A 13,395-nucleotide genomic window follows, 5' to 3' on the forward strand; every position below is an offset into this window, starting at 1 on the left:
AGCGGTCAAGCCAAGATGTCCTCAGTGGGGAAGGTGACCCAGGTTCCCAGCGGGAAACTCTACCAGCAGATCTTCGACGCTGAGGTAGGTCTGTCCCTCTGTCACCCCCTTCCCTCTCCTCCCCAAACTTCCCTCCCTCTGAAGGCTTTTTTGCTGGGAATCCAATGAAATAAGGCTTTGAAACTCCTTCGATTTTAAAAATAATTCTTATTGGTTCTTAAAACATAGGAATACAAAATGGGAATGTCTATTCTTAAAAAATAAAAATTTTACATTAATATTTTAATTTAATTAAATTTAATTTAAACTTAAATTATTCAGAAATAGCCAGAATTAACCAATGGATGTCTTGGGACCTTTTTCTATGCGCAAAGGGATTTCTAATATTTTCAATTTAAAAATGGGCTTGATTCTATACCAGTGTCTTGAAACCTGCTTTTTCCCTGTTAATGGTATCACACGGACCTTCCCCATGTCAAGGGGCATTCATGTACTGCCTAGTTGTTAATCTCGGACTTCCCATCATGTATTGAAGTAATACCCTCTTGACAACCATATAAGTTGCTGGAATTGCCTTGATGTCTATAAAAAACTGCACAGACAAGAACAATATCTTACTGTACTGCTTATTTAAAAGGGATTTTCATTCCTACTTTGAGCTCTGAATAATGCTCTCTGTAGAAGTCTTGGAAATTATACAAGTAGAAGGAAACCAAAGAAACAAATGACTCACATGATCCGGCTGCCTGGAAGCAACACACCATTCTCAACAGTTAGCACACTTTCTCCGGGTCATTTTTCTATGAGTTTAAAATTTTGAGATCCTATTGTATAATTTTGGTTGTAATTTTTAATTTATGCTTTTAATTGATATGTTTATGGTCTATCATAAGCATTTCCCCGTGTCATAAAAAATCCTTTGTAAGTCTCATTCTTAATAAGTGCCTAACATTCCATTGAAGGGACATGCCGAATTTACTCAACCAGTCCTCTATAATTGGACAGGCCCATTTTTCTAATTCCTTGTGATTACAAAAGATGCTGGGATAAGCATCTTGGCCCTCATCAAAATTTCTTAAGAGATAGTTTCTAGATGGCTGAATATTTTGGGGGAGTGCACGGTTCGTACCCTGGAGTTTAAGGCCTCCCTGCAACGTGCCTTCCTGCTGGCAAGTTCCCCTGTGACCTTATAAGACTGCAGGGTCAGGCCAGGGTGCTGGGGAGCCTGCAGCTCTGACACCCCACTGGGATCTTTTGTGGATTCAGGCACAGCTGGTCCGCTCTCTGGCAGCCTCCAGGCAGCGTGCCTTGGACAGGTCTATGACCCCCAAGAATGGCAGGAAGCCCTTGATGAAGAAGACGGATATTCCTGAAGGAGAGATGATGTCTGCCCGGCAGCAGAAGTGGGCACACAGCCTACCCAATGACTGGGTCACAGAAAACCCTGTTCTCTACAGGTAGGTCTTGCGGTCCCCACCACACCGCCACAGACTGGGCATGGTATGTCGGAGTCTTCAAAAACTCAGACAGATCTCACACAAAATGAGTGCCAGGTAGGAATGAAGTCCCAGGTACCTCCTCTGAAAGAGGTACTTTGCAGGACTCTGTGCTGCTCCCTCCCTTCCTTCCCCCCCACTCCCCCAGTAATGATTGATTGAGTGCCTAGGGCCAGGTACTGGGTTTGGGATCCCACCCTCCCAGAACTTGAAGCCTTGAGAGTAAATAAATAAGCAAGTCCCCCCAAAGGTGGGAAGACTCTGACCCAGAGAATGAGCAGTGGTGCAGAGGTCAGGAAAGCCCCAGAGGAGGGGCCGCAGCTGAGCCCAGAGGATGAGGGGAGGGGGGCATGGGGCAAGGCTCTGAGGCAGGAAGGGCTTGGTCCCCTCCAGAAGGCCGAAGAAGTCAGTGGGCCTGGGGGAGAGGGGCAGGAGATGAGGCTAGGAGAGGCCTGCTGACCACAGTCAGGATTTTGGACTACTGAAGTGAGCAACTGATTTGCCTTTTGAAGGCCTTCTGGCTGCTGTGTGCGGAATGTGGGGAGTATGCCATTTCAGCTCCCTGAGCTCAGACTCCTCAGGCAGGGAAAAAGGAAAGAAAGGGACAAAGAGAGGCTGCATCTACCTCACCGGGGCGCTGGGGAGAGCGTAGCAGGAGCTGAGCGTCCCCCTTGGCTCTGCAAGCTCAACAGGAGCCACAAACCCTTCTCTGGGCTGGGACTCTAAAGGTTTGTTTTCCCTTTCACCTGCTTTCGGGCAGAGATTGACCCAATGCTGGGTAAAGGCTCCGCCCCAACCTACCTTTGACTTTTCCAAGGGAAATCTCCCCTGAGGCTTTTCTTTTCTTTTCTCTTTTTTCTTTTCTTTTCTTTTCTTTTCTTTTCTTTTCTTTTCTTTTCTTTTCTTTTCTTTTCTTTTCTTTTCTTTTCTTTTCTTTTCTTTTCTTTTCTTTTCTTTCTTTCTTTCTTTCTTTCTTTCTTTCTTTCTTTCTTTCTTTCTTTCTTTCTTTCTTTCTTTCTTTCTTTCTTTCTTTCTTTCTTTCTTTCTTTCTTTCTTTCTTTCTTTCGATTTTATTTGAGAGAAAGAGAGAGAGAGGGCGCACGAGCAGGGGGAACAACAGAGGGAGAGGGAAAACAGGCTTCCCGCGGAGCAGGGAGCCCAACGCGGGGCTTGATCCCAGGACCCGGGATCATGACCTGAGCCGAAGACAGAAGCCAAACCGACCGAGCCACTCAGGCACCCCTCCCCTGAGGCTTCTGACCCTCAGCACCCTTAACTGCCTCCAGAGGGGTAAAGCCACTGGCCACCCAAGCCCAGACTGGAGGTCAGTGTTCTCTAGCCCCTGTGCTGATGCCCAGTGCAGGGGTCCAGAGGCACAGATGGCAGGGGCCGGTCGATGCTACCCCCACTTCCCAGGAGGATGGTCCTGCAGCAGGGTCTAAGCCCCCTCTCAGCTGACCTGAGAGTCACTTGTGCCTCCCAAGGGTCCCCTCTTCCCCAGGGTTTAGCCTAGGACCACCCACTATCTCGATAACCAGATCAGTCAGGAGCTCTTAGCCCCTACAGGACAGTGTTTTAGGAAAGGCACTTCTCATGGAGGGTGCTGGCCTTGTGCTGTGCTTGCTTCCTGGGACAGACAGACAAAGCCAGGTCTGCCCTGGACAGAGATCCAGAGGACAACCTGCTAAGCTCTGCCACCCTCAGATGACTAGGGTCACTAACTCAGCATTGGCGTCTCTCTAGAGGGCCTTGTCCCCTTCTTGAAAATTCAGCCAGCCAAAGCCAGTCAATTTGTGTGTTCCTTCAGCCAGGGCAGGGCCTCTGGGTGAGTGGAAGAGGAGCCCAAGGTAGGGATAGATCAGCACCAGTGTAAACCAAGTCCTTGGGTCAAGTGGCCAAGCCGTCGGCATTCCTGTAGTCAGAACACCCGGACTCCCATGGGCATCTGATTGACAAGGTTGAAAGACCCACCTCTGGAGGGTCAGCCCAGGCTGGTAAGGCTGCAGTGAGGATTGCATGAGAAATGACTAGAAAGCACCTCACGTGTGGGGGCCCTGAGGAATGGCAGGTGTCATTGAGACCTGTTGCATTTCTGTGCTGCTTTGTCCTGTGGACAGTGCATTCAGGGATTTTTATTCCAAAGCTAAGGTCATGCTCACCCACCCTGCTCCTCCTGCTGAGATAGTTTGTCCTGGGGTTTCAGCTTTCTCCTCCCACCCCCAAACTCCATGGACCATGGACCTTGGCCTCACACATGTGGGTCTGGGAGTCTCAGCTCTGCTTTGTACAGTGACTTCTGTAGGCCCCTTCCCCCTTCCTGGACAGTGGGGTTACCCCAAATGCCTCACAGGATAGGTTGCTGAAGGAGTAAATGCTGAGTGCTTAGCACTGGCCTGGCTTTCCCAGGCTGGTAATGCCCCTTCTGGTCCTCAGTGTCCCCATGTGGAAGTGGCTCTTGCCTGCTACCCACATGTGGTTTGCAGCCAGAGCAGAAGCAGACTCTGATTCCTTGTCTAGGGACCATGGTGCCTGCCGGCAGCGGATGGCTGTTGGGAGACTGGCATGGCCTTGGGGCAGTCTGGGATGGGGTGGGCCTGGGTTATCAACAATACCCAGGGTCCCGCTGAGGACTCCCTTGTGTGCCAGAGCTGCCTTCGTGTGGGGGAGGGGGCTGGGGGTTTACTGTTTCTTCTGCTTGTGCCTCAGGGAAAAGGAAATAATCAAGAAGAAAAAATCTCAAGAAAGTGAGAGCACCATTGCCGCCCGAGAGGTCCGGGGCCTCATGGACACCATCGGTGAGCCTCTGTTCAACCGTGAGGGCAGGCCTGGCTCTCTCCCCTTGGCCTCCTTCCCTCAGCCTCCTCCCCTGAGCCTCCTCCCCTGGGCCTTCTCCTCAATACAGGGAGCTGGGTGGGAGGCAAGGGGCTCTGTACACTCGGCATTTACTGATGAAAATCAGTTGGGAACAGATGTTTTTTTACTGCAGTTTCACAAGAGGATTTCAATCTACATTGTCTTCCTTCATACCGTGGAGGAAGGCTCTTTTTCTTCATGATTAAAAAAATAATACATGCTCACTCTAAGTAATCCCTACACGAACATGGGGTTCAAACTTACAACAGGCACCCCCAATATACACTTACTGTGGAAAAACGAAGGAGATAAGCAGAAAGTAAAAAGTATCCCTTCACAATAGCACTGCCTCCTCCCGAGAATGGCCCCCAACACGAAACCACATGGGGCATACGATACCTAGGTTCCCACATAGATTTAGGGGACAGCAGAGCACAGGGCAGGAACGCGGACCCTAGAGCAGACGGCCCACATCCAAACCCCTGCTCAGCCCATGCCTGAGCGTCCTCACTTGTAAAATGGGGCTGATCGAATAGAACCTGCCTCTCGGCCTCTTCAGGAGTGGTGATTGAGTTAGAACAATGCCTGGTACATGGTAAGCGCTATATACGTGTTGGTTATTCTTATTTGTATATATATGTGCTTCTATTTTAGGGGCACCTGGGTGGCTCAGTTGGTTGGGTGACTGCCTTCGGCTCGGGTCATGATCCTGGAGTCCCGGGATCGAGTCCCACATCGGGCTCCCTGCTCAGCGGGGAGTCTGCTTCCCCCTCTGACCCTCTTCCTTCTCGTACTCTCATTCTCTCTCTCTCAAATAAATAAATAAAATCTTTAAAAAAAACTTTTTTAAAAACATAACTGGTCCCATTCTATATGTCCCATTTGGATACTTTCTGGCATTTAACTGTAGATGCAAGACTTCATTCCTTATAGCACTTAGGGGTCACCTCTGTCTTTTCTCTTTTTCCTTAAGTCTCTGACACTGTGGCCTGGTTTTGGGGTCCATCTCCTGAGCCAAGGCACTTTCTGCCTTGCTGACTTTTTCTGGGTGCTCTCCCCTTGCTTCGAAGCTCTGAGGACAGCCTCCCCACCTCTGTTGTTCTCCCTCAGTTCCCCAGAGGCCCTGCACCGCCACCCTGGGCACCACGGGAATGGACTCCAAGAGGCGGGGCTACGAGAGTGCTCTGGGGAGCTTTAAGGAGGAGATTGCTCAGATTGGGATGGTGAGAGTCCTCCCTCTCTCCCCTTCTGTTCCTGGGCCATTCCCAAGCCGGGCTTGTCACTGCACCCACCCCCACCCCCCCACCCCGGCTCAGAGGTCCTGAGTGGCTCACCAGTGGTGTAGATGGAATCAGAGTAGCCATGTTTGAGTGTCTCACTATGAGTGCTCGAGATGGGCACAGCTGTCTAAGTCGGGCACCATTATTACTCCTACTCTGCAGGTGAGGCCCAGAAAGTCTTGCCTGACTTGGCACGTAAGGGGCCAGGTGGGAACCAGACTCCAGGGCTGATGCCAAAGCCCAGACCTTGAGCTCCCTGCTCAGTCCTGCTGGGGGTGCTGGTCTTCCCACCCCCTGCCAGTCGTCACCTCACTCATCTGTCCCATGTGTACATGAGCTCTACTTTCGCCCATGGCTCTGTGGCTTTGGTCATGCAGCATAACTGAGCCTCAGTTTCCTCATCGGAAGTAAACTTGGAATTCTTTCACTGGGCACTTCTTTAATGAATATTTGCTGAGCCCCAACCAGGGACCAGGCCCGAGGTCAGCACCTACTCCAGACCAAGAGAGTCTGAGGACGAGGGCTCAGCCCGGAGCGCAGAGCCCAGGACGTGGCCCGTGACCGATGGAATGGTGCCTGCCCTTGTGCTCTGGCTGTGAACGAATTCGTGACTCCTAGCTCCTTAGTTCTAGGGAATGATGATCAGTTTCAAGGCAGGACGACAGCAGGCACTTCCCCATCACAGGCCCGGGGTGGGAGGAAGGGCCAGGCGCTCTGGTGGTGTTGATACCATGGCTGTTGCCCTACTGGCCCGTTTTAGGAAATGGAACCTTTTATCTTGGAGCCAGGAACTCTTCTTTTAAAAAAGCTGGCTGAGTCGGATGAAGACATCGACCGGCTCTTCAAAAAGGTGGAAAGCGACACCAACCTCAAAGACTACACCATCCAAGTAGGGGTTCCCTTGTGACCAGGCCTGCCCCACCTGGGTCCTGCTCCTTCCCTCGCAGCCCATCTGTCCTTCCAGCCTGACCCAAGCTTCTTGGCATAGACCCTGCTGGAGCTGTGGGATCAGGTGGCTGAGAAGTTCCAGTTTCAGAAGCAGGGGATCAAGGAGCTGGATGAGGCCCTGTACGAGGCTGAGTTCTCCCGGGCAGATAAAGTGAGTTGGCCTGCATGTGGGCTTGTGGTGATTTTCACCTGTGGGATTTGTGAGGCATCGTCTGTCCTTTTAGGTCTCCAGGAAAAGAGTCGCTAACAATGGCAACTTGTTTCTAGCTCAAAGGCGTGTTGAAGAAATATGTGGAAATCATAGAGAAAACTTCCTACCTCATGCAGCCCGAAGTGTACAGGCTGATAAATAAGGAAGCCATGGTGAGTCGTTTGCATGTGCAGGGGATCAGCCTACAGGTAGAGCAGGACCTGAGGATGCCCCAGAGCCTGGTGTCTCAGGAACCAATGTTTTCTCATGGGTCACATTTCCAGGTAACTCAGGTTGGTCACTTGGGTTCTGAACCAGAGTTTTTGTTAAGTATTTTCAATAGAAATCTTTCTAAATTACATGGCACCCATCCCTGCTGTCTTAATCCCAGTGACCTGGTCAGAGCCCCTCAGATGCTGCCACTGCCCTACTCGGCCCCGCTGGGCCCCAGGCCCTCTGCCTGCACCTCACCTGGCCCCCCTTCCCACTATTCCTCTCCAGCTGAGCCTTGTTCTGAGCTTGGAGAGCCCCCGCCTTGTGTAGAGCCTGCCTGCCTGTACCACAGGTCATAAGCCAAACCAGCACACCGTCCCTGGTTTGAGCACTGATGTATTTTACGAGCACGCCTGGGCCCTGTCTCAGCTTACCATGTGCAGTGCAGTAGTGCTAGATGATGGGGCTGTCCTGCTCTCAGGGTGCTTTGTACCCTCCTAAGTGACCCCAGCCTGCTCTGTTTTTCTAGTGGTTCTTGTCTGCCTTCCTGCTGGCTGCCAGTGTCTGTTGTTAAAGCACGCCCTTTCTCCTGGCTCTTCCCCACTGCTTCCCTGTCCACACCCCACCCCTGCCCAGCTGCTTTCTTTGGGTGTAGGAAACAAGAAATTCAAGGTTCTGCCCCTTGGAGTCCTGGACAAAGCACAGGCAGGGAGCGGACACAGACCTCCCCCTCCACTGCCCAGACACACAAGCTCCCGACATCACTCCGCTCCGGCACCTGGAACTCCTTGTCCATAAAATGGGGATCACGATCCTTAAACACCAATACTTATTGGGGGGAGTGGGGTAAAAGACGGCTCAGCAGTGCCCGCAGTTGTTTGAGACAAGCAAGAGTCCCTAACTTTTATCCATTTGCTCTATTGGGGGCGGAGGGGTCAGAGATAGCAGCGACCTGGGGATATTTCATTGTTTGACTTCCACACCCTTATTATACTCATTATAACAATTGGCACTTGCTCCTTACTCCATGTGCATTTATCTCATTTAATTTCACAAAATCCCTAGGCTGCCAATAACATTATCTTCGTATTATGGCTGCAGAATTGGAGGTTTAGGAAAAACCTGCCGGTGCCCCCCCAGCTAGGAAGTATAGCTGGCGACACACCTCAGGTTCCAGTGAAAATTGTTACTGGAATTTCTACTAGTTGAGCTTTGTTCTCACCCTTGCTCCAGGGTGGCGCCTCAAGGGCTTTGGGCAGCTATGGAGATGTTTGGCTGTTGCACGCCTCGGGGGCATGGGAGAGACTGCTGTCATAAAGGGGGCAGGCTACCAAGTAGCAGAACAGTGCCACACAATGAAGAATTGTCCCTACTGCCCTGCCAAGGATGCCCAGGGGAGGGTCACTGGGAGGACCGAGGAAGAATGTTCTAGCGCTGGCCTCATTTGGTAATTGGGTCTTCTCATCACAACCATATGTAACTGATCCCTGATGGCATGAGCACTTTGCTTTTGGAGCAAATTTATTAAAAAAAAAAAACAAAAAAACAGTTAAACAGTGAGAGCCCACGAGAGTGCTTATCTCCAGTGAATTAAAATCAGCTACTTTAACGATCTGATATGGTCTTGGGACTGGGTTGAAGGTCCATGGTTAAGTCAGGGGTCATAGGTAAGCCTTCAGGAAAGACCCCTGTCACTGTCCATGCCCGCTCAGCCCCAGGCAACTTCGTTGAGTGCCCAGTGACCCCTCAGAGCCCCTCAGATGCTGCCACTGCCCTACTCGGCCCCGCTGGGCCCCAGGCCCTCTGCCTGCACCTCATCTGGCCCCCCTTCCCACTATCCCTCTCCAGCTGAGCCTTCTTCTGAGCTTGGAGAGCCCCCGCCTCGTGTAGAGCCTGCCTGCCTGTACCACAGGTCATAAACCAAGCCCTACTGGGCAACCGGAGGGCCATCGCCCAGCTGTTCACCAACCTCATGGAGGCCACGCTGCAGCAGGAGCTGGAGAGCCACCGCCATTGGCAAGGCCTGGTGGACGCCTGGAAGGCTCTCAAGAAGCAGGCCCTGGTGCAGAGTTTCAGGTCCGTGGCTGCCCGCTCTGCCCGCAGCTCTTCCCCAGCCCCACCTGGGAGGCTGGCTCAGCAGGCTGGTGGGCCCCGCCCTCCCTTTTTGTCGGGACTCCGGAGTGCTGCTCTTCTTCTAGGGGTAAAAATACATGCTTCTTCTTCTACTTCTTCTTCTTTTTTTTTTTTTTTCAAGTTGCAGTAGATCAAAGTATAAAGAAGAAATTTAAAATCACCACTAATCTCTCGCCACAGGGAGAAGCACAGCTGATATTTTGGTATATTTCCTCCCAAGCTTTTTTAGACCCACACTGCATATGTCGCTTTGTATCTTAATTTTCTTCATAAACATTATCACATAAGCATTTTCTGAGCCCAGTACAAATTGTTTGAAAACATCAGGCTGATTATCTGCCCAGTTTCCACTCTACTGCTACACATAACCTTGTGTCACTGGACCAAGGAGAATGGGAGTCCCTCAGGCTTTGATACCTCCTGCCCTCTGGTATCGAGGTTCACCTCAGGGAGGGAGGGAGAGGGCCCATCTCCGTGCTGCCTCCGCCAGGTGGCCCTTTGGTTAATACTGACACAAGACATCTCTGCCTGTACCACAGGTCATAAACCAAACCAGCACAGCGTCCCTGGTTTGAGCACTGATGTATTTTACGAGCACGCCTGGGCCCTGTCTCAGCTTACCATGTGCAGTGCAGTAGTGCTAGATGATGGGGATGATGGGGATGATGTCTGAGGATGCCAAAGAAGGTCTGTCCGTCTGTGCTATGGGTCTGTGGATGGGAGGCCCATCTGTACACCTGAATTTCCAGATGGAGAACACCAGAGTCTGACACCAGGGATAGAAGAGAAGTGTACTGAGATCTGGCTCCACCTGTACTTTCCCTGTGACCTTGATCAAGCACTTGAACGTAGTAGAGCTTTTCTTTCCTTATGCAAAGCAGGCACGATGATGGGCCAGCATTAGGGTTTCAGTGATGATCAAGATGCTATATGGAAAGTGACAGGTCAGGGCCTGGGCCTGGAGGTTGTTACAAATGTCAATAATCACCAACAGTGACGTCAGGAGCTGACACTTACGGGGCATGTCCCCTGAGCCAGCCTTGGTGCTAGGGGCTTTGCTTGCAGTATCTTACTGGGTCCTTATAGGTACCAGGTAAGGAAGGTACTCTTCATTAGCTCAATTACAGACAAGGAAACAGATTCACAGAAGGGGAGTGACTTGCCCAAGGTCATAGAGTTGGCAGGCAGGAGTCGGGACCCACACCTAGATCTGTGCCTGTTGGTCCCATGCTCTTAGTGCCAGAGCCTCACTGGCAGCCCTCTGGTTCTTCTCTCCCGCCTCCCACCCTCCCTCCTCTCATCATTGTCCCAGTGGCCCCCGATGGGGAGGAAGCAGCTGGAGTGGTGTAAGGGTACTTAGGTTCTGAATGTTCTTACCACGAGTCTCATCCCCTCTCTCCCACCTGCCCTGCCCCTCCTCTCCTCTCCGTGGTGCCAACGCATCTGGATACCCAGTGAGTTCATGGCCAGTGAGAGGATCCGGACTCCTCCAGCTGTGAAGAAGGAGATGGAGAGCATGCTGAAGAACCAGAAAGCCCTGCAGCAAAAGCGGCTTGAGCATCTCTGTACCATCTGGTATGCTGGGAGGGGGCTCCAGCGAGGGATGCTATGGGGGAGGCAGGCACAGTCCTCAGCATTGACCATTCTCCTGGGGCATCCTCCAGGCCAGGCCAGCTCCTTGTTCCCTAGTCCTGTGCCATCCACCTAGGCCCATGTTCTGGGGCATTCCAGCCCCAGTGACAACAAAGAACATAACTGTGCCAAAAAACTTGGAAGGAGGCATTGGCAAAGGGGGGCAGGGTGAGCAGGGGAGGAGGGGCCGGGTTCAGGGGTTGGACTTTTTCCTGAGAGCTGGTGGGGAGCAGAGTGGCTCCATCAGCCTTGCAGTTTGGAAGGCGAGCTGGAGGGTCGGAGGCTGGAGCCTGGAGGTCAGTGAGGGGGCTGCTGCCATCAGGGAACCTGTTAGAGGCTGTGCACGCTCCCCTCAGCCCTGGGCTCACCCAGCTCTGATACCATAGTAAGCTGTTTGGTGAGGCGTACAGTGAATATCCTAGACCCTGGAAGCCCACTGCCTGGGGATCCTATAGCATCCACTCTGAGCAGCAGGACGGAGCCTGCGTGGTCCTGAAAGTGGAGAAGGTTCACAGGCTGGGAGATGCTCCACCTTTTCCGGTGTACCTTGGTTCCTCCCACCCCTAACCCTGGTAACCCAGGCTTACCTGCTTGTCTCCCCACCACAGAGCCTAAGTTCTCCTAGGATATCAATGACAATTAGAACCCCACACAGTCTCCCCCAGGGCAGGCACTTTTTCATGCAGGTGCAAAATTAACAAGGTGGATAAAAATCTCGGCATAAGGTAAAGTGCTTTTCTTGTTTTCTATAACTCCACTTTTTCCGACTGAGTCCCTGTTTACTAAACTGGGCCAAACTCGGTCTTTCTTGGGGTTGTATCCATTGAGGTGAAGCCGTGAATCCCCATCCATCACAGGCCCCTTGAAGGGGTCTGTTCCTCTGTATTTGATCCACCCACATGCCCTGGGGCAGCTGCTGCAGGAATCTTGAGGAGGCTACTCTGCACCCCTGTGGCCTCACACCCAGGCAGCTGTTTTGCTCTGGGTACCTGGGTCTTACACCTGCACCCCCACCCCACTCCGGGCCTTCGACCAGCAAGGAGGACCCAGGCTGCCACTGCCAGGCGACCGCAGTCCTCTCTGTCCGCCCCTGCCCCCAGCTCCCTTCTGTTGGGTGAGGAGAGAGCCCTGGTCCTCCACTCTCAGCTGCCAGCCCAGCTCCCCTCCCCCGGGCTCCTGGCCCACTCCCGCCAAGGCTTCCCCTCCCCAGTGCTCTAGGCTCTCCTGAAAACTTAGATTTTGAGAACAAAATCCAGATTTCTAGGCTGCTCTCTTTTCTACCCTGCCACATCCCTCACACCAGCTGTGAACACTGCGCTGGCTCGCTACCTGCCTGAGTAAAGGGGAGTGACACGGCCAAAGACAGGAAAGTGCATTCCCTGGCGCTTGTGGCCCTTGCTGGGAAACACTATGTAATGGCAGATTGTCTGCGGGCAGAGCATGGAGCTGGTGGGTGACTTGACCTGAGCTGAGGAAGTTGGGGGCAACTCTGAAATCAGAGGCAAGAGTGTGCGGGTACAGGACCCAGCAGCTCCTTTGCAGTGAGAGCATAGAAAGAGGGGAAGCCAGGACATGATCTGTGTCTGAAGTGTGTACTGCAAACACAAGTTTGAATGTGCAACTTAAAGTTGCAAAGCCTTGAGCATAGAATTCCAGTGAACATCAAGAGTGAAGGTTTGCGTTTGTGGTTTGTCTTGGCAGCACTCACAGAGCACACGGTGTAGACACCCACCTGTGTCTTCTTAACCTGTGAAGGAGCCAGGGAGCCTTATAATCAAGCCCAACGAGCTGTCCCAGGGAACTGCCTCACATGGGGTTCCATACCCCAACCTGACCCAGAGCTCCAGGCCTTACTCCTGAAACCCCAGAGCCCCGGACTTTGCTTCTCTGTCTCTCATATAGAGATATCAAGGGTCCTCAAACTCCCACCCTTGGGCCCCGGCTTGTTTGCAAGTAAGTTTCATTGGAACACAGCTGTGCTCATTTGTTCACATATTGTCTAAGGCTGCTTCTGCTCTACAGCAGCAGAAACGAGGAAGTTGCAGGGCACCCGGGTAGTTCAGTGGGTTAAGTGCCTGCCTTCGGCTCAGGTCATGATCCCAGGGTCCGGGGATCCAGCCCTGTGTTGGACTTCCTGCTCAGCGGAGAGCCTGCTTCTGCCCCTCCCCTGCGTACTGTTGTTCTCTCTTTCCCAAATAAATACAATCTTAAAAAAAAAAAAGAAAAGATTCCTAAGGCCCCCAAGAGAGAGTTTTCCAAAGTCCTGGGAGAATTCCCATGGATTTTCTTGGATCCAATAAACATATATGCATATGATTTTAAAATAATTTTTAAATTCAATTTTTATTTTGGAGTAACGTTAGATTTACAGAAAACTTACGATAGCACACAGAATTCCTGTACACCCCTTACCCACTTTCCCCTAATATCGTTATCTTACATACAAAACGAAGAAATTTAACTTTCATGCATTCCCATTACCTAGACACCAGACATTTTCAGATTTCACCAGTTTTTCTACATTGCCCTTTTTCTGTCCCAGGACCCAATCCAGGACACAATATTGCACTTAGTATAATGTTTAGACTGGAGATTATGCTGTGCGCAGTCTTGTAGTTATCTTTTGCTATTTACGGCCCCACCATAAGTA

At 51.6% G+C, this 13,395-nt stretch overlaps 1 protein-coding gene across 4 annotated transcripts in view; it reads left to right on the forward strand.

Annotated features, from left to right (window-relative positions):
- The window catches only part of CCDC180 (coiled-coil domain containing 180), a 62,092-nt gene continuing 48,697 nt past the window's right edge, over window positions 1-13,395 (forward strand). For 3 of the 4 annotated variants that reach the window (XM_088019246.1, XM_088019244.1, XM_088019247.1), the window contains exons 1-9: window positions 16-84; window positions 1,267-1,457; window positions 4,203-4,291; window positions 5,460-5,572; window positions 6,390-6,518; window positions 6,618-6,728; window positions 6,845-6,940; window positions 8,893-9,056; window positions 10,569-10,688. In XM_088019246.1, the coding sequence (XP_087875372.1) occupies window positions 16-84; window positions 1,267-1,457; window positions 4,203-4,291; window positions 5,460-5,572; window positions 6,390-6,518; window positions 6,618-6,728; window positions 6,845-6,940; window positions 8,893-9,056; window positions 10,569-10,688 (1,082 nt within the window). Of the gene's footprint in view, window positions 85-1,266; window positions 1,458-4,202; window positions 4,292-5,459; window positions 5,573-6,389; window positions 6,519-6,617; window positions 6,729-6,844; window positions 6,941-8,892; window positions 9,057-10,568; window positions 10,689-13,395 lie in introns of all 4 variants that reach the window. The other variant, XM_088019248.1, reaches the window with a different exon arrangement.

Source organism: Eumetopias jubatus, unplaced genomic scaffold (genome assembly GCF_037043125.1).
Source record: "Eumetopias jubatus isolate StellerSeaLion01/CBP00866 unplaced genomic scaffold, mEumJub1_p1.0 scaffold_15, whole genome shotgun sequence".
Taxonomy (NCBI): Eukaryota; Metazoa; Chordata; class Mammalia; order Carnivora; family Otariidae; genus Eumetopias; species Eumetopias jubatus.